Source organism: Nyctibius grandis, chromosome 4 (genome assembly GCF_013368605.1).
Source record: "Nyctibius grandis isolate bNycGra1 chromosome 4, bNycGra1.pri, whole genome shotgun sequence".
In the NCBI taxonomy this organism is placed as follows: Eukaryota; Metazoa; Chordata; class Aves; order Nyctibiiformes; family Nyctibiidae; genus Nyctibius; species Nyctibius grandis.
The window spans coordinates 4,317,164-4,344,682 of record NC_090661.1 but is presented as its reverse complement, the minus strand read 5'-3'; the positions used below and the strand labels follow the sequence as shown (position 1 = coordinate 4,344,682).

The 27,519-nt window shown below is 39.1% G+C and overlaps 1 protein-coding gene across 1 annotated transcript in view; it reads right to left on the bottom strand.

Moving 5' to 3' along the window:
- Positions 1–27,519, bottom strand: part of NAV2 (neuron navigator 2) — a 171,107-nt gene that overhangs the window by 65,159 nt on the left and 78,429 nt on the right. The window contains exon 12 of the mRNA XM_068399984.1: positions 25,417–25,539. Within this exon, the coding sequence (XP_068256085.1) occupies positions 25,417–25,539 (123 nt within the window). The remainder of the gene's footprint in view (positions 1–25,416; positions 25,540–27,519) is intronic.

Here is a 27,519-nt window from a genome sequence, read left to right as displayed (position 1 = left end):
AAGCCGACAGAAATTTGCGCAGCAGTGAGAATAAGAACTGTGTATTATGTGCTAAAAAAGCAAGTGCACTCTGGGCTGTGATATGGCCTGAGCGAGCCTCGCACACGCCTTTGTTTCCCTGCAGAGTGAGCTCATTCCCATAGAGGTTCCTCCTTTGCACAGAAAGCAAACTTACATCGCTAAAATATAACAAAGCCCCAGAGTTTTCTGAGGCTAAAAGCCTGTAACACTAGTGGAAAGATAGCCGGTTAGACTGCAACCTGCGAGATGCTGAGAATTAGTCGATAAACCTCACAGAATAATGAAGTAAAGCAAGAAAAAAACAAATACAGTAATAGCTGTCACTTCTCACATGGGGAATTTCCTAGTTTTATTCAAATATTTGTAATCTACTAAAAATATATTAATTTCATGTAGCATATAGCGACCCAAATGAAATAGATCGTGCAGGGAGAAAACTTCTCAGATTTACTCCATCATCTAATGTGTTTCCATTGCTGCCAGCATTTAAAACGCTAAACCTACTTTCACAAAGGTGTAACAACACACTTGCATGCTTTCAAAATTGCAGAAAATCTCTTACCTTGCAATATTCCCAGGCCAAAGCACTTCTCCACCTTGTTGCCCATGAAGAATTCCAGAAAAGGGGCTCAGATTTATTTTGCAGGTTGATACCTTCATTAGGCTACCATCCAACACCCCCGCTAAATAAAACAGCTTGTAACTTGACTATCTAGGAAGAGACTTGGAAAAAAAAGTTGGAGCAAGGTTGTTTTCCAACAGAGCCCTCACCATTCAGCAGCTCTGAAAGACACTGGAAAGTACAGCCTAGCTGGAAGGTGATCATCAGAAACTTCCCCTAGAAAGAAATCTGATCCCTCAACAAAATTAACCTCTGAAGTGCTGAAAAAGCGAGAGGTCAGGACTTTCTGCTGGGACTAGGTCATCTGTGAAAAGCTGTAACCTGATGGCAGTAAAGCAGGCAGACTGGGTGCCTCCAGATCACATACCGTATCGTACGAAGGAATAGCTCATGTCAGCAACCCTGTACTTGAAGGTACTAAATGACAGTATTTGAGCTCAGCTAAAAGCCTACAATCTCTCAAAGCATATTTCCTACTCAGCTTTTACAGACGGATTCAACAACGTGACTGATGAAACAACTATAGCTTTATGAGACTGTAGCAGGAGACACACCCCAAATGTTTTAACATAAAGTATTTGGAATACTGGTAAAATACAAAATTATTTTTTTTTAGGTAGAAAAACATTTTCAATGTAAATGGTACTAAAAATAGCAATTTATCCACTGGTATCCCCAGTAAAGACCTTATGAAACTGGGACAAGATATGTAAGATTTCTCCAAGCAGGGTTTAAACACACTAATCCTTATTTACAGTTGTAAAGTAAGGGGCTTATTACTTCCCTTTATTTCAAATAGAATAGAGATGGGTATTTATACATATTTGGTTGATAAAAATTTATGGTTGTTAGCATTCAAAACTTATTTTAGCCTAATACAAATACTTTCTGACAGTATTCTTCCCAGATCTCTGCATTCTGCTGTACATGTTGGATTTTTTAATTCTAATATGGGAAATTACACCAGCTCTATTGACCGTGGGTAGCAGTTCTCAGAGGCACTGATTACCTTTAAGCTAGGATGCTGCACAAACATAACCAGAGAACATTAGAAAACCTGTAAGACAGTGAGAACTGGAACACTGGTCACTTATAGCACATGTAGACTCATCATTCAGGGAGTCTCCTGTGTGCTAATGGGCTCAGTGCAGCGGGGAGCATCTTCAGGCACAGATCAGGAAACGATAACACGCACTCCTCAAAAAAAAAGAGAAACTGTAGAAATACAAGAGGAATGGTAGATGATGGAAAAGAAATTTTTTTTTGATGAGGTTGATGAAACAGTGGAAGAGGTTGCCCATGGAGATGATAGATGCTCCATCCCTGGAAACATTCAAGGTCAGGTTGGACGGGGCTCTGAGCAACCTGATCTAGTTGAAGATGTCCCTGCTCATTGCAGGGGGGTTGGACTAGATGACCTCTAAAGGTCCCTTCCAACCCAAACGGTTCTATGATTCTAAAGCACAGAAGTGTTGGATAGCCATCACTAGCTGGGCATGGAAGGCAGCACTGGAGCTTGGAGTAGGAGACTATTATGAGAGGTCAGGGAGCCCACAGGTGGACAAAGAACCTAGGGACTGGTTCAAGGTCACTGTGAGCAGAATGGGGTCAGTGGGAGAAAGGCTACAAGTAGATGTGGGAAGAGACTGGGGAGAAGGAGTTGGAATAGGGAAACCAAAGTCAGGGGTGAGGTGTGGGAAGGTGGTCTGAGGCTGAAAAGAGACATCTATCGGATATAAAGCCATGGGGAGGAGATAAGATGAACTTGACAAACAGGTGAAAATCAGGGAATTGGACTGCAAAATGGAGAAAACACATTAGGAAGAAAAAAGTCTGAGCTTATAGAATTAAGAGCATATTACAGTAACATGCACAAGGAGAAGGGATTAAGTTCCAGATGGAGCCTATAGTTTTTCTTATATTTTGTTATTTAAATGAGGACACACACAAAACACTGACTCTTGCTGTAGTTTATACAGTTACCAGCACTGACCAACACACTGACTTCTAGCCAAATGGGAATATACAAGTCCATTCCCATTATTACAGAAGATTTGTTCACCAAGCAAGAAACGACATTTCTAATCCAACCAGGGTACATTTCCGTTGTCCAGGTTACCAGTGAGGGATAGTGTTGTGAAAAGGAGATGGGCAGCCTTTCAGATGGAGGAAGTGGAGAAGACAATACGGCGCTGTCCTCTTAGCCTCACCTCAAGAAAACCATCAATCATTTGGCCCAAAACCAAAGAGAAGAGAAGGAAAGAGTAGTCAGAAGTCAGCTATGCCCATGTATTTATTAACTCTGTTCAGCTTGGGTACCCTAACTTAAATAAAACTTATCTTTTAGCACAACACTGTAATTTTGGTTGAAAGAGTTAAAATGCAAGTATCCAAAGGTTATAAAATAAAGACTTTGTAGAGAGATTCTGCTGCCAAGACCTTCAAATGAATGAGTCGCGGTCTGAGCTTGCCTTGCTACGCCAGAATCTGTATTTTAGTGGCTGCGGTGTTACTATAGCAACACAGAGGACTGGTAATTTAAAGGCTGGTGGATGTGACAACTTGCAATTTAGAACAACACTAATAATAAAAGTGGCTTGGGAAAAGCATCATTTAACACAAATGTTTGTGTTTTAAAATGAAAAAAAAAAGACTTTTTTTTTTTACAGCTGGATAATTATCTATATTAAGTTAGTCTGGTGGTGAATAAAAGACAGAAACATGACTCTTGTGCTTTTTGGTATGTCTGCACCCTAGAGTGCAGTCGTCCCACCCCCTTCGCCATGCATATGTGTATAATTGCAAAGCTGCAGATGTCATTATCTTTGTTGAAGATTAGACAACAATCACGTAGCTTTTTAAAACAAACGTATTACCCATAATGAAAGTGAGGGTAAAGATACTCATGAAATATTATTAATCCTTTCTTGCCTCTGCTGAGTTTAGCTGGCATCCTTTATTAACAAATCCCGTAAACCGCTCCTCGTTCATTACTTTAATCCCAGAATAGTTACTAGAGATAACTCTCAGATATTACAGATACTTAAAAGAATCAAAACTGGAACAGTAAAGCTTTCTTCTCATCTCTGACATCCTTCCTGTCTTCACCAAAACAGCTCCCACAAACGTGGTGTTTCTCAATTATCTGCTCACAGAGTTGTGTACGAAATTAGTGACTAACCTGTGGCTAATGGTAAATAAGAACAGCCAGAAATATGCTAATTCCAAAAATAATCAAATCTGAAATTGTAACTTAGGGAAAAAAAAGAATCAGAACATCCCATCTGTTGAATCACCAGCTCCAAATAAAACCAAAATGACAAGATTAAGGTACAGCATTACTCTCTCTACACCAATCTCCAGCCCCATTGTCTTCCTTTTTCCTGGCAGCCCTTACACTGCAAAGGAGGAGGGATTTTGCAACATAATACCCATAACACTAAATACAGAGGGATATTTCCAGATGAATTTTACATGTAGCAATAATCATAGTTTTATGGGTCAGGAAGTTCAGAAGATTAGTGTGTTATGGCTCCAGTTTATAAAAGCGTTTGAGTTAGAAGCTTTGCATAGCAATCGGGTGAGATAAGCTGCGAACAGCTTTACATTAAGTTCTTTTATGGTAGTTAAAGTTGGGAAGAAGTAAAGGGACCCCAGGTATTAATTTACCTAAAGAACAGCTGCTTAGAAAAGGCTGCAAAGTGTCCTAATACTCGGTGTAATAAAATCATTGCACCTCCAATTCCTTGTTCTTTCTCCCCACGCTCGTGTGCTATTCCCACTGACCTTAGTAAGACTTGTGTTCATTGCCTGAACTGAGCTAAAACTGTACGCGACAAAAAAAGACTTATCAAAGAAATGTGTGGTTTGATTCTTATGTGAAAAAGCCCAAAACCATAATTACAGGTTTGCATTCTAGGTTAAAGCAGCACGAGTCTTGCTGCATTTCAAACTCTCCATTAGAGAACACCAAAATGCCTGAAAATTGGGGTTTTACTGCAATATGTTGATTTCCTTTATATTTTGTTCTCATTAGCTGAGATATATCAGTTCGGAGCTTATAAAATGTCTGCATTTGATGACTGCAATGATTATAAAAGTAACGCAAGCAGCATAGACTGTAAAGACATCGCGCTTCACAGTCTTTGTAAGCTGTTTTATAACGTGTGGTACGAAGCATCTGCCACATTTCACCCTTTACAACTGGGTAAACTTATGTCTTAAAATAATCTCAACAGTAACTTTTCAAGCCTTCTTTTTCTTTCTTTCCTCCTAAAGAACACTAAGGTTATTTAAATGAGGAAAAAATATATTTTTAAAGCCCAAACATATTCTGAACAGACTCAAACATGCTTTTGAAAAGACTTCTATCCTTTTAACTTCAGCACATTAAACAAAAATATACATTTTAAAAGTACTTTTATTGACTAAATATGTGCATGAGAAAATAAAAGCAGGAACACAGCAACACTGCTGCACCATTACAACTATTATGCATGACACTATAGGGCTAAAGTTCTACATATCAACTCAAACAACCTACATTTTGTGTTAAAGTAAATTTAAAAAAAAATCCCAACTTCTTGTACTCATATGTAATTGTAATTTCTTTTTCTAGTTAAGGTATTTCTAGTTAAATCCAGAGGAACACTGGAAGCAACATAAACCCACAATAAACATATAAGGTAGCAAATAGACCCTAGCTGCTACAACTCTGTGAATTTGGGGCTTTCCATTGTGATTCCAAAGGGAGTTTGGGAACCAGGAGAAGCAGGTCTGGAAAAATGAAGATCCATTCTTTAACTCCCCTCATTCTGCTGAATGAAAGAGGCACTAAGTTTGCAGACTGATGAGGGATATATGCTACGAAATACTCTTCTTCACATTCTTAAACCTCAAGAGTAAGAGCCCTCTCTTGCCTCAGAGAGTTCCCTGAGAGCAGACAATTATATTACGGTGGTGCTGTCTGGATTTATTTACTTTCAGAAGTGAACACATGAAGTGTAGAATACTTTAGGATTTTGTTAAAATTACTCAGATAGTTAGTATCATACAGAAGAAAGTACAAAGGAATCATCAGTGTGCACTACTGCACGGGTACCTATGCAATGCATAGGAACCAACCAATCATACACTTAGGGAAAGATGGTGAGATTTTTCTAGTCCCAAGACAGTCCCAAGGCAAGTCCCTTTGCCACTTAAGTCAAAGGCAAAATTCCACTTGACTTGAAGAGTAGGGATTTCAGCCCTGAAAAGACAGTGCATACACAGAAAAGCCAAACACGCAATAAGATTAATGATTTGGAATAAGATCAATGATTATTGCATTGATAATATGTCAGGAGAATAGCATAAGGCAGACTTAGCATCTAACTCGTAGGAATTTCTTTTCACTGACCAACCATTCAAGAAAACCACAGCTTCCTCCAATAAGGTGACTTGCATGCCTGATGGAGAAGAAAAGACTATTCATGTATGTGTAATATAGGATAAAAAAAATGGTTTTATAACATTTTATATTTCCTTAAAAGATTGTTTAAAAAATGCCAGTAGCCTACACGGAGCACTTGTGTTGACACAAGTGAGAGGCATACTTTTCACTATACCCACTTCAAATGAATAAACACATCAGAGTGAATAAACACAAACGGCTACTTTCTAGGGGCAGTGGAGAAAGGATAAGGCAGGCAACTGGAGATAATCCAATAAAAACGGAGGGTGCTGAGCAGCAATGCAGCTTGCACGCTATTATCCAAGAGGCATTGCAAATGAACCCTCAATCCAGGGGTTATACTCAGATGATCCAAACATTTGTTTCTAAATTCAAGCACATTAACAAATCTCAGACTCCTTGAGTAAGAAACGTCATCAACGTGTTTACTACATACACATGTATATGCTTTTGTATCTAATTTTTTCAGCTATAGCGAATAATCAAATGAAAAAACATATAACAGGGCAAATAGCTTGCTAGCAAGAATGGTCTATACAAAATGGAAAAAAATCTGATCTTAAAATGCAAACAGTTAATGTAGTGAAACAGAAGAATGAAATATCATTCCCGTTGTTTTAAATGCAGTTTTCTTTGTGTCCTTCTCCAAACCATAAAAATCAGCCCTCTTTCCAAAGAGCATAACACTGCCAATCACAGATTTTAACACGCATGCCACTGACCAAAGAGGAAAAACTCAGTTTTTCCAATCTAATCTGCTCAAGAGAATAACAGCTTACTGCTACATTGTTATAAGACTTCGTGGTCTTCTGCAACCATTATGATTTTCAGCTCGATCCCTAACATACAAAGTTATAAGAATAGTGCAGCTAGCACGGTTGCTTTCTTCTCAGAACTCTGAAAAAATGCTTTGAGATGAATGTATGACAAATGTCCATATATGATTTACAGTTTGTTTTCTGAGCTAACATAACGTCTTTGTCAACAAGCAATGTAGTAGAGAACAGAAACATCAGATATGAAAGAAGCTATACAACTCCATAATCTAGGAGCAATATTCTTTATGGCCAATGAGGTAGAAAATAGCTCAGAAAGAGAGAAAATCTGAACGACAGGTTCTGTTTCAGCCAGCAGGACCAGGGGACTATGTCAGAGGATGCATTCAGGCCCAAAAAGGATATGCCAGGCGTAGTATCTAGAGAACTGAGATACTTCTGGTTGAATAAGAAGCTCTCCAAGTAGTTGCAGGATGGTTTTGAAACATCCTGTAAAACTTGTTTGACCCTCCCTCCCACACACCCCCAACAAAATACTAAAACCATTACTGCTTAATCAATAGCAGTCATTAACCATCTCATGCCATCCATTGTAAAAGCACTGTTGTCAACGATATGTATCTTAGTCAAACCCAGTTCAGTTATGATCAATAGTTTACTCATCTTAATTGCTTCTGCCTCCCCCTAATTAGATATATCTCTGCATTTACAGTTGTTTATTGTTGCTGTGACCGTTAAAAAGCTAATACATCCCACTAGAAAAGTAAACTCATTTATCCTAATTAAAGTAGAACTATTAAATCAAGCTAGCATCATTATAGCTTGATCTTACTGTTTGCAAATCCTCTGCATTACTGAGTCTATAAACACTCAGACCACATAAACACTTTAACTGAATAATAAGCAAAGAACAAAGATGCAAACTCTCAACTTCATCAAAAACTAATTTTCCTTTACTTTGAGAGTCCATCTGCATTTTTGTAATAAAACAAAGGGATCTACTTCACCTGCACAACACGAGGAGGTTCCAAAGATTGTATCTGAGCCAAAAGATGTGGCTCTTTCTCAGATTACCTTGGAAAATCTTTCCACTCTTTTAAACATGCTTTCCCACGTGAATAGCTTTTTTCTTATTCTTAATGGTACTGTCTGTCAAATAGGCTAACTTGCCATTCCCAAATTCACAGTAGACTATTAATGCAATACAGAATTTCAGATATTTCTCCTCCCTGCCACTGTTATCTAAGCCTGGTTAAAAAAAACACTAAGATTTCTTTAAATCTATAATCTTCCTAGCGCAAAAGGTAACTGAATCAAACCACTTACCTACAAGACAGCAGCTCTAACTAGTGCGTTCTCTTAAACAAAAGCCTTTTCTAGCTCTACATTTTATGGTTTTGTGAATAATGCCGGCAACTCTTACGACTCAATATTTTTGTGCATTCAGAGACAGAAATTCTTAATTAAGCAGTAAGAAAACCCCAAGCTCGACAGATGAAACACTTAATTTAAAGTAATACTGGAAAATTGCAGCTGATGAGAAGTATGCCCTCCATGAAACTCCTTAATTATCTCATAAACACCTGTGGCAATCACAACTTGCCCACATAAACTTCTGACCTTCACTAAACCCTAATAAAATCGGAGCTGCAGATCACCTGAGAAGACTAATGGTCCTCCAGATCGGAGTATTGCAGCATGCATTTCAAGCAGCTAACCTATCAGCTTTATGGAAGCTTGACTGAAGGAAACTTCAGCTGGTAGACTAGCTCTTATTAAAAGGTCAACATTTTAGCTGCAGCATCAGTAAGCTGAAAACTTATTTTCCATTGCTCAAAAATTATTCACTTAGAGGGAAGACACTCTTCTTGAAAATACAGAAAGCCTCTAAGGGTGAAACGTTCCGCTTTTATTCCACCAGAAGGACGAGATGACAGTCAACATGTTGTTTAGACTCTGCAGTGTGCCCATTGGCTTTGCAGTGGTTGCCTGTGCTCCTGAACAGCGATGACTGCTCTACCTCAAAGCTACCTAAATCTCTGTCCTTTCACAGATGCTCAGCAGAAGCTGCCTCAGAATAACAGTAGTAACCATGAGCCTACTGCTGAGGGACATAAGGTTTCCTCCACACAGCAAGCTACTGGGAGCAGAGATTACAACCAGTACACCACTGGGCAAATTCAGTTCGTGGTTTCCGTGCCAGGGATGAAGTTCAGTGCAGACACAGTGGGCTGCTGCCATTACAGTGCAGAAGAGCGTGGGACTTGGGAAGCAGAGGATCTGCAGAAGGAGCAGCAAAGTTTAATGGGTGCATAACTGGGCTGGTGTAACAACACGTCCTTCAGATCCTACCTAAGCGCTCAGCTGTGGCGGTGACAGCACGGCGTAAGGACTGCACACAACAGAGCGAGCGTGCAACCGGCCACTGGCTCCCTGCACACAACTCACCCAAGCTTCTGCAGAGGGGTGCGTCACCACCTCACTGCTCCCCGCAGGCAGCAGCCTGGCCAGGGAACCTGCAGCTGCAGAACAGCTTCGCCCACGTTGAGTGAACTTGAATGAGCAGCACCTCTCCTCTTTCAAGATTATTAAACCCATTAATTTTTCTCTGGAAAACCAAATCCTTTTAATCGCTATAGATGCTATGAGAACTATAAAACACGCAGATGAGCTGCAGTGGGACGTGGGAACACCAATAGCAATAACAACTGAATATCGATGTGGCGAGTTATTGCATTTAACAGTTATTTTCTTTTGAAACTGAACTTCTAATTCCAAACATCTGTGCCTTATAGGGCCCAGATTATCTGATACCTGATATCGTTATCTGATACCTGAAAAATTAATCTGGTAATAACTTGTAAATTATATTCTTACAGTTTCCTAACAGGTAAATATTTCTATTATATACCTTATGAACTACATAAAACAACTCTTAGATCTTTTCCCAAGATACTACAGGTTTGGTTGTTTTTTTTATTTCACTGTAAGTAATAAGCTGAAAGTAGAGCTCAGTGGTGTCAAAATACTACCAGAAAAAATCAGTACAGCTATAAACACAGAAGGCATAACTACATGGTGTTATGAAAATGGTTCAGGGATTCCTGAACTGGTGCTGCATTATGCTTTACAGATGCACATCTGAAGATACTAAAGTGGGTCTGGATGCAATGCAGATTCAGCACAACTCTCAACCTCAGCTGTCACATCATTACTTTTTATAGGGAATCATCCACTTCTACTGCTAGGCAGTCTCAACCTATGGGCCAATTTCTACTCGTCGTATTCAGCAAAGTTAGTAAGTCAGGAGGACAAGTGGGAACTTTCAATTAGAGATGAAAAAATGAGAAATGCCAGGCATTCAGAAGATGTGTGGTAAAGGAGGGAAGAGAAGAAAGAATATGAGGAGCTGGCCTTCAGACCCAGCTCACCAAACGTCGAGTCTTGCTAATGTGTCAGAAACGCTACAGTCACAAGATACAGAGCACTGATCTAATATAAACATGGCTTTGATTCACTCGTATTCACATTTTTCAAGGGGAGGCTTTGTTCTGGAAGATTTGGTGTCAGTTTGGGTATCCTCTGCCTACACTGTTCGACCTCTCCACAGAGCCAGGTCTCAGCTGTCCTCCCCAGGAGACATAAAGTCAGTCTGCAACTACTAAACGTTGGGCTCTGCTATCAAGGTACAGCAATACACCTATTCTTGATTTGGATGAAATTTGTCCCACTGACAACACCCAGCGCTGGTCGCACAAGCATGCACCTAGTCATTAGCCAACATGGGCTTAATTATTATCATGCACCATTGAATTATCATGCATCATTGCACTATCACGCAGTCATACACCCTTTTGTTTCATTTTATTTTCATTACAATCAGGTGCGATGACAGATGTGGTCGGTGCCAGAGGTGACACTAATCCTGGTCTCCTTCCCTCAGCCTCTCTGGTATGTGTGGTTATCTTCAGGGCTGCTGCCGAGCACTGGATTAGCCGTTCATTTGCACTCGGAAACTTTGCAATATTCATTAACGTGATGCTCCATTTTACAAACCAAAACGCTAAGCACAAAAACTAAGATGTGCGTTATTGGCTATGCGCGCAGGGTAATTAACGTGCACATGATCTGTATGCAAATCATGCTACTGAAAATAGCGACTGTTAGCATAACAAGCGCTTATTATTTATTGAGATGCAACTCAAGCAGGCATCCTGCTGGGGCCGAACATCCTTCCTTTAAACAGCACCATCTTTTCTTTCTCATTTACTCATTCTTCTCTCCTCTTGATGATTAACAGCACAGAAAACAGGGAGACTCCCTTCTGTGCCTTTGTTTAACGGGGGAAATCTTGTGTGTTTAATTGCCCCCAAGCATCTGATCCAGCTCAGAGCTCAGCAGAGCCTCTCCTATGGTGTTGCAGTCCCCTCCGCCCCCCATCAGCAGGCTGTTTAAATGATCCCTTAACACATGCAACCTCACCTACATTACCTCTCTCTAATTCTTAACTGATAAAAGTTAAAAGCAGTTAGGCTTCTTTTTCTTTTTTTTTTTTTTTAATGAATAAAATGTGAATAAAGTGGGAGAAAACAAAAGCTCAACTGTGCAAAGTCATAAAGCTTTTTAATGTCACGCCACCCTTCTCCTATGGCACTTCAGATGAATTTAATCATTCCAGCCATGCACAATTTTCCTTTTTTCAGTAGGTCTGAGCAAAGCTTTCTTTTTCTTGCTGGATCAGTTTTGCTGAGATGTCTTTACCCCTGATGCTGGCACTGCTTCCTCCCTCCACTCTACCCTGCAGAAGTCCCGAGGTCCCAGGGGCTCTGCAGGACTCTCTAACCTTTCCTAGCACTTCTGGAAGAGCCAAAACTTGCAAACCGGTTCCCTTGCCCAGTAATTCCTTCCCCAGCCCCAGCCCTGCTGGGTTTTATGCCGCATGTTTGTTCTCTCTGAGGCTACACCCTCTGTTTCAGAGATGGCTGTGTTACAGTAATGAAATAATTAGCAAGGGGAATGACTTCAATTATTTATCGTTTTGCTAAAATTGAGCTGTTTGGCCTGAAGTTTTCCAAGCTACATACCAACCTAAGGATGGACTTTTGTCTCAGTTAAAACCAGCACAATTTCTGAGTATTGTTAGAAAATATACATGATTTTACTATTAGGTTATATTGATCTTCCCTGAGAAACTTTGTCTTGCAATATAGATTTTTTTATGTGTTTCTGGAGGGCCCTGGAGAACAGGGACAATAAGTCAAGAAGGGAAGCTGAGACTGTATGCAGAGAATAAGTGGAAAAAAGAAAAGGAAAAGGAAAACAAGTTTAGATGAAAATTCTGAAGTCGAAGGCTGGGACCTGCTGCACAAAATCAACAGAACTGGGACAAGAAGCCTCAAGTGGGCCTGGAGAAGCTAAAAATAGGTGTGGGACAAATTGGAAGGGAAATATCAGAACTGAAATTGTCTGTAAATACACATTTTGATATATCCTTTCATGATGGGACTTTTTTTTTTCTTTTTTTTTTTTTTTTTTTGTTTTATGACTCCTATTTGACAGCAGGAGACAGATCTGCTGCGGAGGTGGATCACTGCTCTACCATGGTGACGGCTGTTACTTGGGGAACCCTTGCCTGCTTGTCACAGCAGATGAACTATGCACAACCTCAATTTTCTGTTAATGCCATTTTTCACATGCAATACATATACATGCCCAAATTGTTTCCTACCATTCACTCTTTCTTTGAGATCCTGAGAACTTTGTAGGCCTGCTTTCTAACCAAACACAACACATGGTTGTCACACCATGGTGGTGACACAAAAGCAGCTTAGAACCAGTAACCGGAATCCAGTTGGAAATTAATTTTGCTAAAAAGAGTTTTTAAGGCACTCTCTCCCCACCCTACTTTGGAAAGCTTTAGATAAAACTCTCAAACTGCCAGTTCTGCTACAGCAATGTTTTAGAGATGGCTTGGAATTTCTTGATTAAATATCATTAAATATCCTGTTGGCTTAGAAGAAAACATAACTCTTCACAACACTAAGATGACTCTCTTGAACCTCTGTTAATTTTCACAGTTAAATCATCCAAGGGGGATATGGGAGTTCAAGGACTTCAACCTTAATTCTTTCCATCCAACTTCCGTGACCTGATAGGTCCACAATAGCCAAGAGTCCAATTAACACCTTTCAGTATCTTGTGTTGGTATTATTTCCAGCAAGTAATTTGGCAAGAGAGACAGAGAGAAATATTCTTAAAGAAACAACCCAAATAGAGAAGGCCAAGACTGAGATCCCTGCTCCAGTCAGGCAGAGCAGAGACCTCAACTTTACTTTTTACATTAGAACCTTAATCACTGCATCTCTACTCTCTAAGAGAAAAACAAGAACAAAACCCAAACCCATCTTTTCTGTTTTATCCCATTACAATAATGAAATTAAAATAATTTTAAACCAGCCTCTCATCTCTCTGTCCTATTTCAACATTGGCAGAATGTGGTCATCTTGTTAAGGCTGAGCTGTGAAATCATGTCTCACTTTGCTATCAGGGACTTAACATAAACTAGTGCTGATAAAGACAGCTCTAGTTCAGTGAATTCCTCCAGAAACAAGGAGTGATCATTGGATATCTTTGTTTAGAAACAATTTAATGAAGTGAAATGCACAAGGGATAATAAGATGAAAGGATAAAAATCACTAGAGGTAGCCCCAAAAAAGAAGAAAAAAACCCACCCCAGATTACTAATTGGATTAATGCAAGCATTCGTATTTTGCATCATAACAGGCACACCTAACAAACTACAAGGAAAACCATTGCCTTCAGTATTAATAATGAAATAAACAAAGACTCATCTGGAAAACCCTCTTTGATATTCACACCATTTTCCCTCTAATGTGTTATTGTGCTTTGGTTTGCACAGATTTTTAAAGACCCAAAGGACAGATGTCCCAGAGACCAATTTACATGGTGCCAGAGAGGTTTTCCTTATAATTACTCTGTTTTCCTTATCTCCCTTGAATCTATTCTACTTATAGCTAGAATTCACTAATATTCCTGAAAATGTCCAAAGATAGTTTTGTTCTCCTCCCATGATCCCACCCAGCTTTGCTTAGCCAAGTCCTAAGTTAACTTTGGCTCTCATTTTTTTCTTTCTAAAATAATCACTTGTTCCTCAATGACTCGATAACATATACTTTGCCATAATAAACTTAACTGCACTGCCATGTATTGCAAGGTCCCTCATTGCAATGGTATTAAATCTAAAAGGGAAATCAGAGACTGATGTCATTAAATGAGGAGAATGTATCTAAAGTGGGGAGCGACTTTAAGAGTCAAACATGAAGTTGGGTTTCAGTATTTCATTGAGGACGAAGGCAGAGATGATGAAAGCCCCCCACTGAAAGCACAATGCATTGCTTCGAAAAAGATAAATGGCTGCAAGAGAAAACAATCTGGTAGCATAGAGGGGATAATGTAAGAAAAGTAAAATAACGGGGTCAAGTATGACTGGAATTGTGGTGGTGGAGAGAGGGGAAACATGGTATGACTCACAGGAAAGAAAGATTATCAGTCACATTTAGCTCATTACAGCTAAGGTAAGGTCAGCCCATAAAAACATGGTAAAAGAGAGCAGCAGACTGTTGCTAAATCAAGAAATGATCAGAAGCTATCGCAGAGAGAGATGCAAACTTTAAGCCACAGCATGGAAGACACCTCTGTTTCTACCTTCTGGATGTTGGTGTTGAAGGCCAAACCACCAGCATGCTTTGACCAAAAGCAATGACAAGCAATTTCATGTCGCCATATGGCATACTTGCTTTTAATCCATATTAACAAAAAAATGGCTTAGTGGTTATTGTTAGAAGCCAACAAAGAACTTCAACTGAAATTAGGGCACAGAACTCATATCCTGACTTCAGTTCAAAATCACAATCTTCTGATTTCAGAAAATTTCAATCTTTCTTTTGCATGCACATTTAAGACATTAGATACATATAAATGCAGATTTCTTGCCACCACCTGATCCATCTCATGAGTCCTTTGGTTCAGAAATGCTCTCAAAGCACAGATGGATAAATTCTTTATCTAGGAGCAAACAGAGAATATATGCAGTCCCAAAATATGGATTAAGTGGAGCATAAGGTTTTCCTGGCTGAACATATCCTCTGTGAACTTCAGTTGGCACAGGCTACTCATCTTTCTTCCCCAGAGCCTCACGTTGGTGATTATTCCTTTTCCCTCTCCTCTCTTTCCATAGAGACATACAGTTGTCTACGAATACATTTCCAACTATTTCCTGATAATATTCTGTCCTTCCCTTCTGCATTCAAAATGGTTCCAGTTTTGCAAATGCAACATTATGTTTCAGTCATCTCTGCAAATAAGAATTAAATCTTTGCATAAAAATGCAAATGAAACATAAAACTATGCATGCGCATATCAGATAGGATCAAATAACATCAATAGTTTCAAAGAGATGTTTAAGGTATTAAGTCATGTTATGAAGAGTATTTCTAGCTGCAAGTTTCATAACAAGAATAAATCAATCTTGACAATGAACATGAAAGAAGGAATAAAACCTTTTTGAACACTCAAGGTGGTTTGCTCATTTCCCCCAAACCAAAACGAATGAATTAGTTGATATATATGAAAATTAACTTAAACTAACAACATAATCAGAGAAGATAAACTTTAAAGTTAGAATTAGATTAAAAAGATAAAAATATTACTTGGGGCTGACGAGAGCACATGGTAACTCCACAGTAGCTGCTGAGCTGAGCCTTTGTCAGTTAAGAAACAACAAAAAAAGAAATCATATAGTTAAAAAAAAGCTAACCTCAGCCCTCGGACTTTGCTCAGGCACTAATCAGACTTCCAATGTTTAATGCTGATCCTCTGGCTACTTATTGACCATATATACCTGAACACACATAAACATAGCCTCTAGCAATGTGTAGCTCCTCAGGCTCCCTGTGCTAACTCTGCACACAGGTTTTGCACTGTTCCAATGCCACTTACGTCAAATTAATTAGTCTCAAATTGCAGCAATCAGTGTTAATAAAATTAGATGTTTTATATTTAGTGAGAATATAAAAAACTTTCATTAATAAAAACAAATTACACACATTCTTATGATACTGCTGTAACAGCACAACGTAGCTCCAAGTGTTTCCACTGTAGAGTATGTAATTATTTATCCTGGCCGAATGTATATTTAACTGTATATACTTAAGCAACATAAGACTATCACGTGAAAGCCTTAATGCCTGTTTATATAACAGCAGAGCATTTTTAAGCCCCATGCAGCTGCGTTAACACTGGGCCATTTAGGCCTCGGGATGTTGGGACTCATCTCAGAACAATCAGGAGCGAATTGACTACTTGTTCTGTGGAGTCTCAGCGTCACTGTGAATCCTATTAGCTGTCATAAAAGGGTCACAAAGTCACCTTATCATACTGCTGGAAAATCCCTGTACCATGAGGAAGCTGAGGAATGGAGAAGAGCAGAATAGGACTTATAGATAAGAAGGGTACTGAACCTCAATATGGAATAGCTTGTTGGCTACCAAGGAAGTTATCATGACACCAAGGAATGGCCTGATATAAATACAGGAGCTCCAAGAATCCCAGGACAGCAAAAATACAGTTATGCACTTTTGCCCTGCCACTCCCTCAGCACCCCTACTGAAAACTGCAGCAGAGCTGCTCTCCAGAGCTGGAAAGTCCTTCCAGTGGGGACAGATGTTCATCCTACACAGTCCATATGCCCTGATTTCTGCACTTCTATCTGTGTAGACATAAATGGGAAACAAGACTTTCCCTTCTTTACGACACCCCAGTTACAGCTGGTAGATAAGGTCTGTGAGAGGAGGGAAGAGAGTGCACCTCTTTCTGAAGTGCCATGGAAATAGGGAGGGAACCTTCATTTTATCTGAACATATCTTCCTCCTCGATGAGTACTAGGTTGGGGACACTTTCTTTTGGCACCAGTCAGCCCAAAAGTATCCCTATTACTTTGCTACCTTCTTAACACAGGAGCTGCCATTCAGGACAGCTGAAGGAGATGACTGCTTATGAAATACGCAGCATTATAAATACGAGCTCAAGGTTGTGGATATCTTACAGCTTTTCCTGCTACACTGCAGATGTGGATGTGTGTTGGATATACAGGGCTGTAAGTACCATCCAGCTTTAAGCATATTAGTTAACTGTCCAAATTAGGAGTCTCATTTCCATGTATAGGCAATGGATCCTTCAAAGCACCTGCATATCCTGAATTCCTTGGGGGCTTCTCACTGACCCAACAGAGGGTGTCCCTTCACCCCATCTGCAATACCATGTTTGACAGCTTTTCACTGAAGGGGACAAGACTGGGAATAAATGACTGAGTATTCAATAAACATAATCAACAGAGTAAAGAATAATGAACAAAAAACCCTAGTGAAGCTCACAAGAGCATGCAGGAAGACATGCGCATCTTACATTTGGACTCAGAATTTTGTTATTTTCCAAACAATACAATTACAGGAAACATTCAGCCACTAAACAGAAAGCTTAGATTCTGGCTACTAACATTAATATTTCTGTTAACATGTAAGCTAATACTAATAGAATATTATTGTAATCACAAGAGAATACATAGCTATAGAAGAGAAGCAAAAAAGCCTAATGAAAAATTCTAATGAAATGTACAGTTATGGACAACTCCAAAGCCCCAACAAACTATCCAAGAAGGGCAAAGACCAAAGGGAGAATCTTTAGGTTTTGGGACATTTAGTCATGCACACAATATTTGAAAAAATCATCTGTCTTGAAATTTGCTTTACAGCCACAATGAGCTTCCACACTCGTCAAACAGCCCAAAGCTGGGATTCTTCTTTTGGAGTCTGACAGCTGTCTGCTATTAGTTTTATCTATTCAATCTCCAAATCCCAAACTCAGAGGTTACTGGTGTAGGTCAGTTGTGAGACCATGTTGACTCTCTTGCCATTTGACATGGAAAACCAAATAACAAAGTCTGCACTATGTCAGCAAGCATTTCACATTCTTCGGTTTGTCATGCAAAGCACAAAGACCCTGATACAGTTCAAAATGGTCTTTGTATCTACAATCTTGTTTACCCTTGGAATACAAGCTTAATTTCCCCACATGCCTAAAGTGTTTTAAAAGCCACTTCATACAACAGAAAAGACAGCACTAATCTCTGGCAAAGGAACCAAAAATATTGAGGGTTTCAGAAGAGCCTCCAAACCAGCAATTAAATCAACTTTATACACGTAGAGTGGGTGTGTATGAAAGGAAATGTCACTTCAGGAAAATCTAGTTCCAGTGGTGTAGGATCATGATTTTGTTATCCCCAGATGTAAATTATTCAGCTGCTTACATTAGGCAGTTTTTCCTATTTCCCCAGAATCAGTATTCACAATTGTGAAGGTGGTGAGGTCTCTTCACCTGTACACATGCAGCAGTGCAACCTTCTAGGGGAAGTGACCAACTGTCCACAGTGAAATACACAGCCAAAAAGAAACTCCTAACCTAGCCATGGTAAGTGGCTCCCTTGAGGCACCTGCCACCTTCCATTAGCTTTGTAGTGAACTTCAGCTCTTGGCTTAAGCATTTTAATGAGATGCTACAGCAGAGGTGGAAATACCTCCTAAAATATAAAGGAGTGTAGAATCAGAATCATAGCAACAAAAGCAAGAGGCATGACATGAGGAAAAGTGTTTTGTCAAGAAATGCAGTTCCTAAAGTGTAGATCAGCCTATCTCTTCAGTGTTTATATCTTAGCAAAAAAAAAACATTCTAAAGAAGGGGGTTTAAAACTATAGTGACAGTCAAGCATGTAAAGACTGCCTAATCTACTAATTTTGGAGGGAACAGCTTGCAATTGTCGCTGTTTTGTTGTTTGTTTGGTTTGGTTTTAGTGTCAAGTGGTAGAACTGTACCTCCTCATTGGAACGAATTCAAGAAAAAGGTGAAGAACCTCTCAACTGCATTGTCAGCCTGTGGAGCTACTAAACCAGGTATTAGTTAAAAGAGAAAAATAGGATCATTCTTGGCTTCTTGGATGCACATAGCTCCTAACTGCAGTAAAATCTGCTCTTTTTTTTTTGCCTATGGATACATGGAAAAGGGACTCTCCCATAGGAAAACAAATTGCATTATTACAAAAAGTCAGTTAACTAATGTGCACAAAACTGCTTCACGTACCAAACCCCCCTACATCAGTCATACACCCGCTATTGCTACATGACGTGATAATCTAGAACCTGGATAGAAATTTTTAAACAAATACAATCTCTGCTGAAAAATTATCTACTTCCTTAAGTCGTCCTCTCCTCAAAAACTCTTTCTAGCCTTCAAACGGTCCCCAACCTCACTAAGTTGATCATTAGAAGCAAACTCTTTGCTGACCATCATGCAATGAGTAAAATTAGACCAAGCCTGAGAAACAGACAAAACTTTCCAACATATCTCTATTCCATCATGCCTCTCTAAACAGAATAGACACTATCACCAAATCCTACATAAGCACTTCCCAGGATGTAGTATACATCATTCAGTGCACCATATGTATCCCCAAAAGTATGTGTGTGGAAAAAAGAAAAAAAGAAAAACAAACCCCAGTATTACTGGGCCCACTGAATGAGCTCACATACAAGCCACAAAATTGAGAAGAACCTGGTTACCCAAGGGGAGCAACTCTCACACAGCCACTTCATCTCTGACCTCTTCCTTCTCATCTTCAAGGGAGTTCTATAAAGCATCTTCAAATAATAAACCAGAGTATTAAAATAATAACCCTAGTGGATATTAAAAACCATAGATTCAATAAAGAGACAGACTTTACAGCCTATAATAATTTGCTCCCTCTCCCCAGTTAACCCCTCCGTGTTACACAGATTACAAATCATCCGTGTCTCTCTTTTCTACAGCACACAAACATCACATTATGCCTTTCCTTGCTACATCTTCCTCTGCATCTTAGGTATTGTCTGTCTTTAAGAGTTAGTCTAAACTACTAACACATCCAGCTAAATTTAGAGCAACTGTTCTTAAACTTGTATTTAATAATGAAAATTCTTGCTTCTGTATTAGACCCAGAGAGAAGCTTACACGCCCAGAGGTTTGTCATCTTTAGCCCACTGAAACGGATCTGCCAAAAGACATTGCTTCCCTTGACTAACCTCGCCTTGTTTGAAAGTAGAATGTCTTTTTTTTCCCCTTTGGTACTGCTAATTTCAGCCCTTGGGTACTGCTACTATACCTTTGCTTTCAACTACTATTTGTTGCTTAACTTTGCAATTACTTTATGTAACCTAAAACCACTTTGGATTACAGCTTGTAAAAAGATTCCTTGGAAAATAAAAGTATATGGTATTGTGATTTTAATCAGCAGATCCCAAGGCCATAAACTTCAAAGAATCTTTGCAATGTGAATTTCCCTGTTTCTGCGAGTCAGTTTTCAAGATAAACGTGGGATCTTTCAAAGACAGAGAGATAGGTATCTATAGGTACCGAGGTACGACTTGCATACTTAGAAGCAGTAGTATTTTTTCTAACTTAGTGATAAAATCCAAACAGATGGTCAAGCAGAGTAAAAGATCTGTTAGGCATGAATAATCTCACCAGTCCTGTGACTTTTCTGTTAAGCAACTATACATGGGCATATATTTACAAATTGCAGTGACTGACAGCACAGATATGGCAAGCAATGAATGCTCAGCTGTTGGCACTTTACTTACTTTTTGATCTATTTTATCTTAAAACAATACAGAGACTTTTAAATTATTTTCTAGAAAACTATGCTTATTTAGTATATAGGATCCTTATACAGGCATGTTCCACTGTCCTAGCAAAGAAAAATGGGTAAAGTAGAATTTATAAATTATTTTAATCATAACAACTGAATGCAAGTACAGTTGCCAGGGCTTTCTGGAAGTGAAGGAACTGTGAACTGATGGCAGGCAATCTTCCTGGTAGAAGAGTAACAGCTTGGCAGCACCTTTCTTAGCTGAGATCTCCTGAGGTCTGTAAATGACTTCAATGGATATAGTTACTCCTTCCCCTGACAGAAAGGACATCCTCCCTCCAATACCCATTCACATAAAATACCAGATGAATCTCCCTGCAAGTCCATTTACTGTAAAACTCCACAAACACTTATGTCAACACTCCTGAGGGAGCACTGAAGGAGCAGAAGATGCTGTGAGGGAACGAGATGATGGGAATTCCACTGCCATTACAATGCAGGAATATCTATTGCTACATATTTTTACAACAGTTGGGTCCATCTGAAGTTTAAGATACAACCCAGTCATGTTTTAACATTTTAGGACAAAGTCTATCCAGTCTACGTTGCTATTTCAGACACATTTTCTTTCTCTGTTTTTCCCCTTTTCTTATGCATCATGCTACCGTTGCTAGAGTAGCAAAGCTATGATGAGATGGGTAGTAACAGGATAGTATTTGTAATGTCTGTGAATGAAGGGCTTAACTCCTCACCTGCAAAGCCAGGACTTGCAGACACCTTCATTTAACTTTAGCTGCATTGTCTCAGTTATGAGGAAAAACTGAAAAAACACACTTAGGACTTAAAGCTGACTTATCCTACTATAAAATTACATAAAGAATATCTTCACAAAAATGTCTTTTTTTCTTTCTTCTAATGTATTTTTCCACTGTCTACAATAAAGTAGCACCTAAAAAGAAGAAAATTTGACGCAGCTTCTTATGTGATACCCATCAACACCATGTCTGTAATTCTGCTTTCAGTGGGATTTGCCTCTTGCCAAAAGCAGTGACAAGTCCTTCTCTCCCCTCTTTTCAGAACAGGCCAATATTGCCCCCAACTTGCTGACTTGCTTCAACTTGCTTTTCAGCTCTTCTAAAGTGCAATCCCGGTTCCCATGGTCATGAAGGCAGCCCAACAATCTCCCTCCAGCACTGAACACTAACCCATATTTTTAGTAACCTCATCAGTGTAACAGGATTCAAGAAATTAAATTGCAGTTAGTGAATTTAAACATACTCCAAAGGGTATTACTCCACGAATGAATGTGAATAATTGTCTACTACCTGAGTCGAGAGACATATAAACAACCTTAATCTGTTTTTATAAAATACAAAATACCAGCAAAATACTACTCTTCAGCTATTTTTGAAAGCCATAATTTTGACCATTTGTAGAAATTACTATGAAGGTGTAGCACCTGAAAAAATCTGCACTCAATGACATTAATAGTGATATATCTGTGCTCTGCATGGAACGTCCTCTTGGCTTTCTGCTCCGTTTCTGCCTCACTTTCAATTCTTCCTTCCTGTCCATCTCCTCTCCTGGTTCCACGTTCTCCTCTGGGATTATCCAAAAATCTTGCCAAAACCAAGAAATGCTACTGAAATGTTATCAACTGCCAGGAGCCAGCTTCAGTCACTAGTCCTTCTGAAAGTTAAGCTGAATATGGTCTTGTTTTAACTAAGAGTGTGACAAGACTGTCATTGTAGTCATCATAGATCTGAACCATGACACAGAAACATTCTTGAAGAGCATGCTCAACACCTGAGCCATGTTTTACCTCCAGTCCACCAATGCTGTAGCTGTTGGAAGTACCAAGACAACGTAATCTGTCATCTGATGAGACAGGTCCATACAGTGAGAAGCTGGGAAGACCCTTTTATGCCTTATTCTCTTATGCAAAGATGTGTAATTCACGCAACCTCAAATTAAACTGTATAAGTGAAACAATCCAAGTCAATCATGCTCGGAAGCAGTTATTTACACACTTCATCACTGAGGATTTTTAAAGAAGCCATATAGACATTTTCCTAGTAACAGCATTAAAGTTACTCTTGACAAGCTCACATTCATTCATAGAGTGTCCTGTCCTATTCACATGGATATGATAAGTCAGCACAGGTCTGAATTATCTTATCTAAATAATAGGTTTTACAAGTAAGCAATTACAGATAGATTTACTCAAATCTAAGTTTCAAATATCTTCCCTCTTATCTATACATATTCATAAATGCAAGTTATGTATATGAAAGTAAGGGCAGAATTAAGTCTCAGATCAAGCAGCTGCACCTGATAATGTGAAATCAACTTAAATAACCAGATGGTACACACCAAGTCCATATACATATAAGAGACAAAATCAGAGGTGGATAATTTGCAACCTTTAAAAAAAAAAAATCACAAACTAAATAAAAAGGCATTTTTAATGCCCTTTTTCATTAAAAATGCCTTTGTTCTATGCAAACACAAATTGTCTTGAAGTGAATAAATAAGCTCAGCTGTGTTGTGCAATGATTCCATTAACCTTGCACTCAAGCATTAAATTAAATGCCCTTGTTTGGATTTCCCTGCTGCAGGGGAAAATGTACCTTCTAAGGTCTGTGCTTTACATTACCAGAGCCAATGAGTAAAAGCTTCACAACTAAACTTCTACAATTAATAACACATGAAACTAAACAAGTAAGCAAACTGCAAAAATTCCTCTGATAACTTTTTAATGATTAACCTTATTCTCAAAGGTTCATAACCTTTCACACTCGTTCTCCCATGCATTCAATTAACACCTGCTTTGAACAAGTTAAATTTAATCTTCATATGTTTTCTAGGTGTACCAATAAAGCAGAACTCCTGCTTGCCTCCACTCACAGAATGAAGAAAGCGATTCATTACTGCACCGTTTCATTCAACTCCTTTTCCTTATGCCAGTTTTCACCCTGGAAAACTGCTGCTCAAACCAAGACTAATTTTTTGTTTACACTGCACATCGTGATCACCCAGTGACCAAAGAGAATCTATTTTTAAATCACTGCCCTATTGTCAGAAAACTGATCTCCTGTATCAGGTGAGTAGGCTTGCATTCTAAATAGCAGACTAAATCAAAACAACACATAGTAATGTCACTAACTCTGGGACCAAGGGTGATTTTTCTGTGATCCCGTGTTGCAGCTCAATTGTCAGCCACACAGAGTCTTCATTGTCTGTAAAGTCCATCCTCCCTATGTGAACTGAAAGAATGATTTCCAAAGCTGAAACAACTGACATAAACTAGGGATTGCATTTCAGCGTGTCACAATCCCATTCCAAGTGGAATATATTTAAAAACACAAATAATCTCTCTTGTCAAGCATACGTAATTGGTCCCCATGTGTGGTGTCTTCAGGGAAGGAGCTTAGCAAATAAAATGTGAGAATAATTTACATGCCAAGAAAAAGTGTTGCAAGCACAGAAAATATTGGACAGGGGAAGGAATCAATGACAAGGAATGTATCACTAGCTCTCCCGAAGGCTGACTGTTACTTAAATAATAATATACTTTATATTAGACCGATTCTGTACCATAAACAGATAGTTTCTGTTAATGTGACAATGTTCAGAAGCCACAGCAACGGACGAGGACAATACTTGATTAGTCTGCAGCTGCATCACCAGGCAGCAATGCCTTCACCCACGGTCAACCAGGAGCGAGTGCTGTTGTCTGACTATGGGTTTCAAGTTGCAAATTTCAGAAACAGATATGAGCTCCTGAAAAATCCAGGCATATTTTACAACTGGCAAGCATATGTTGGCTTAGTAATTGAAACTGAGCTGAGATTCTCTGCTTCTTTTTTTTTGTTGTTTTTTTTTTGTTTTGTTCGTTTGTTTTTCTTTTTTTTTTTAGTTCTTTTGTTTAGATTTATCATCCTGCTCTCTAGTAAAATCAAGAGAACACAAAAGCAAATTTAGTCTGGCTTGCTTTGAAAAGAAGGCTAGATTCTCCATCACTTGCATTTCCCTAGTAATCCATGCATCACTATCACGAAAGCATCATTCACATCAAACTCAGGCAGCTGCATTTAGCAGGAAAGACTTACCAAGAACAAAACAAAAAGAGAAAAAACTTTTAGTTCAGAAATTGGTTCAAACCCTTAACTCAAAATCCACATTTTATACTTAGGGGCCCCTCACGGAAGAAAAAGGATACGGTTCACTTACTACATCAACAGTAACACTCATCAGGCTTTAGGTTTGGAAGGGAAAGAAGCGGCTATAGGCTGATGCCATTAAAAGTAAAAGTATTTAACCCATTTATCTCAGCTCTAACAAAATATAGGTCTCATTACTGTCCATCTCCCTGGCTTCCTTTATGATCACATTTCCATAAATTACGGTTTTTTAGTCCCCTAAATCTTGATCTTTGGCCTTGACCGTTCACACCGAATCACTGGACTTCGAAGAACCAGTGGAAGTGAGAAGAGAATTAGGTCTTTTTAATTTCAAACACTATTAAAATAGAAGTTTTACATTTTCTTCTGTTGCAACCTGTCCACAAAAACCCAGATGAGATTTCAGCACAGCAATCAAAGTCATAAAGCCAGCATTTATCCTGACACCTCTGTGAAAATATAACCTAAAATACTCTGGAGAGCCTTATACCCACGTATTCAGTATCTCAATTCCCAAAGCTATTTAATCTTAGAGATCCAATATGCACTAGATACAGTGTGAATCAAATTTGCCATTATATGCGAGCATCGCCTGGATGAGACCTTACCTGTCAGCGTCTCCGAGTCCCAGGGATGTATTACGCTGCATCGTCTCCCGCACTGCAGCCATGCTGTCAGGCAGCCGGTTTAGCCTTCGAGTATAGAGGCCCAGACCACCATCGGTCATATACCTTAAAAGCAGAGAAAAAGTGTCATGTTTAGTAAGACAATAAAACTTCTAGATATTACTGTAGCTCATATCTTCTGCATGTTTTTAACTGTATATTGCAATTTCCCCACTTTTAAGTGAAGAATATTACTTGGAATAGGAAGCAAGGAAAACTTCACTCTTGACTAGATCAGAGAGATTTTTTGCCTCTCATCGTTATTCATCACATCTTGCACTCTCTCTCGTCAATAAGAATTGAATTTCAACATAATTGTGATAAAGGAAGAACACTTAACTTTCATTAAGGACACTTAGATGGAAGTAATTTCATGTTTGTGAATGCTATCATTAATTATCCCTTCCTGTCCAAAAAAATGCATGGGTAATACCATCCTGAACTATTTTGTGTGGGCTAAAACAACACAACAGAAATCTCAACACTTTTACAAGTTAACTGCAAAAATCACATTGATTTCATCCTAGATTTTGTCAATGGTCCATGAACAATGAGTATCCCAAGGGTTATTGTGAGAAATCAAAGTTGCAGCATGAATGAAATGGTTTTTTCAACCTTGTTTTGGCTCCTATGTTGTATTCTGTCTGCAACCGTGACCCAGAGACATCTGCATTTAAAAAGTGTTACTATTCTTAGACATTAAGAAGTGTCAGGTGTATATATGATACTTCACGAATTGCTAAGATAGCACATTTCTTACTTTCTAGTTCAGACAAATGAAAAATGAATCTTAAAGTGAACAGAGATGACACGTGGTGGACAAGAATAGATAGAGGTTGTTGATCACCAGGAACAATTCCTCACCATAATGTAGGCTGTGTCATCCAGCATTTTTGCTGTAGTCTGTACCAATGCAGACAACAACAGCCATCACGTAACCTAACTTCAGGATGTGGTGGTAACCAAAAAAAAGTTTTAAAAACTGTACAACCACTTACCACTTTGGTTCAGTTTATGAATAAATTATTTTAATATATTAATACTGAAATTAAGAAGTTACTCCAGTCTTCTCTTTAGTAGCTTCTCAATGAGCTGCCCTACATCAATATCTCAACAATGTTTTAAAATATTTTGTGGTCTTTCACAACAGTAGTAGGTAAACAAGTTCAGAGTGTCAAAATAAAACAGGAGGATTTTACTCTTGGTTTAGCTTCATTTCTGAAAGTATTTCTGACTACAGATATACGCGAGCTAGCTTTAAACTAGAACAGCGAGTCCCATTCGCCTCTCAAGATGCTGGCATGGAGTGAGCTGTGTGCTACCACAGTTTGTCAGCCCAGGTATAGCTACTGGAGCAGCACCAACAGTTGTGTAAACACATCGTAAAGATTTTCACACACCTGAGACTGGAATAACTCTAACAACTCCAGCAATACTGCTGCTGTCTCTGGCATACCATTGGACATGTAACATACCTCACCGAGTTAGGAGTTGACGGGATTGTATCCTCTTAATCCTTTAGCCACTCTTCGCGAAACAACAGCAGCCCACAGAGTAATATCCAGATACACAGGACACCTTCCTCTTGCTTAACAAGGCACAGAGCTTTTTCCCTACCAGCGAGACACCCTCATCCGCAGCAAGGAAGGACAGATGCTCCCAGCTGCAGCCAGCAATGCCTCTGGTGGTGAGATGGTACTGCAACAGATGGACTTTATCCAAGTCAAATTCGATTACTACATTTATAAAATCGGGATGGTAAAGAGTCAATAAGCCTTGCACACTCTGCTGCTCAGCACTGCAGTAAGATGTATAAATCTGTACGGGGCCTTGCCAGGAACAACCAAGGAGTCTCACTGGGGAGTCTAACAAAGAGGTTGCTAAGCCACCCAAGTCAGACACAAGAGTATTCCCTGTTCAGCAAATCTGTGGGGACGCAATGCTCCAAACTCATAAACAAAGACTGTAAAAAGCAAGAGGAGCAGTTGCACTGTAATTTGCGTGGAGTTCGCCTTAGGTTTTGCATTCTAACTTGCTTCATATAGC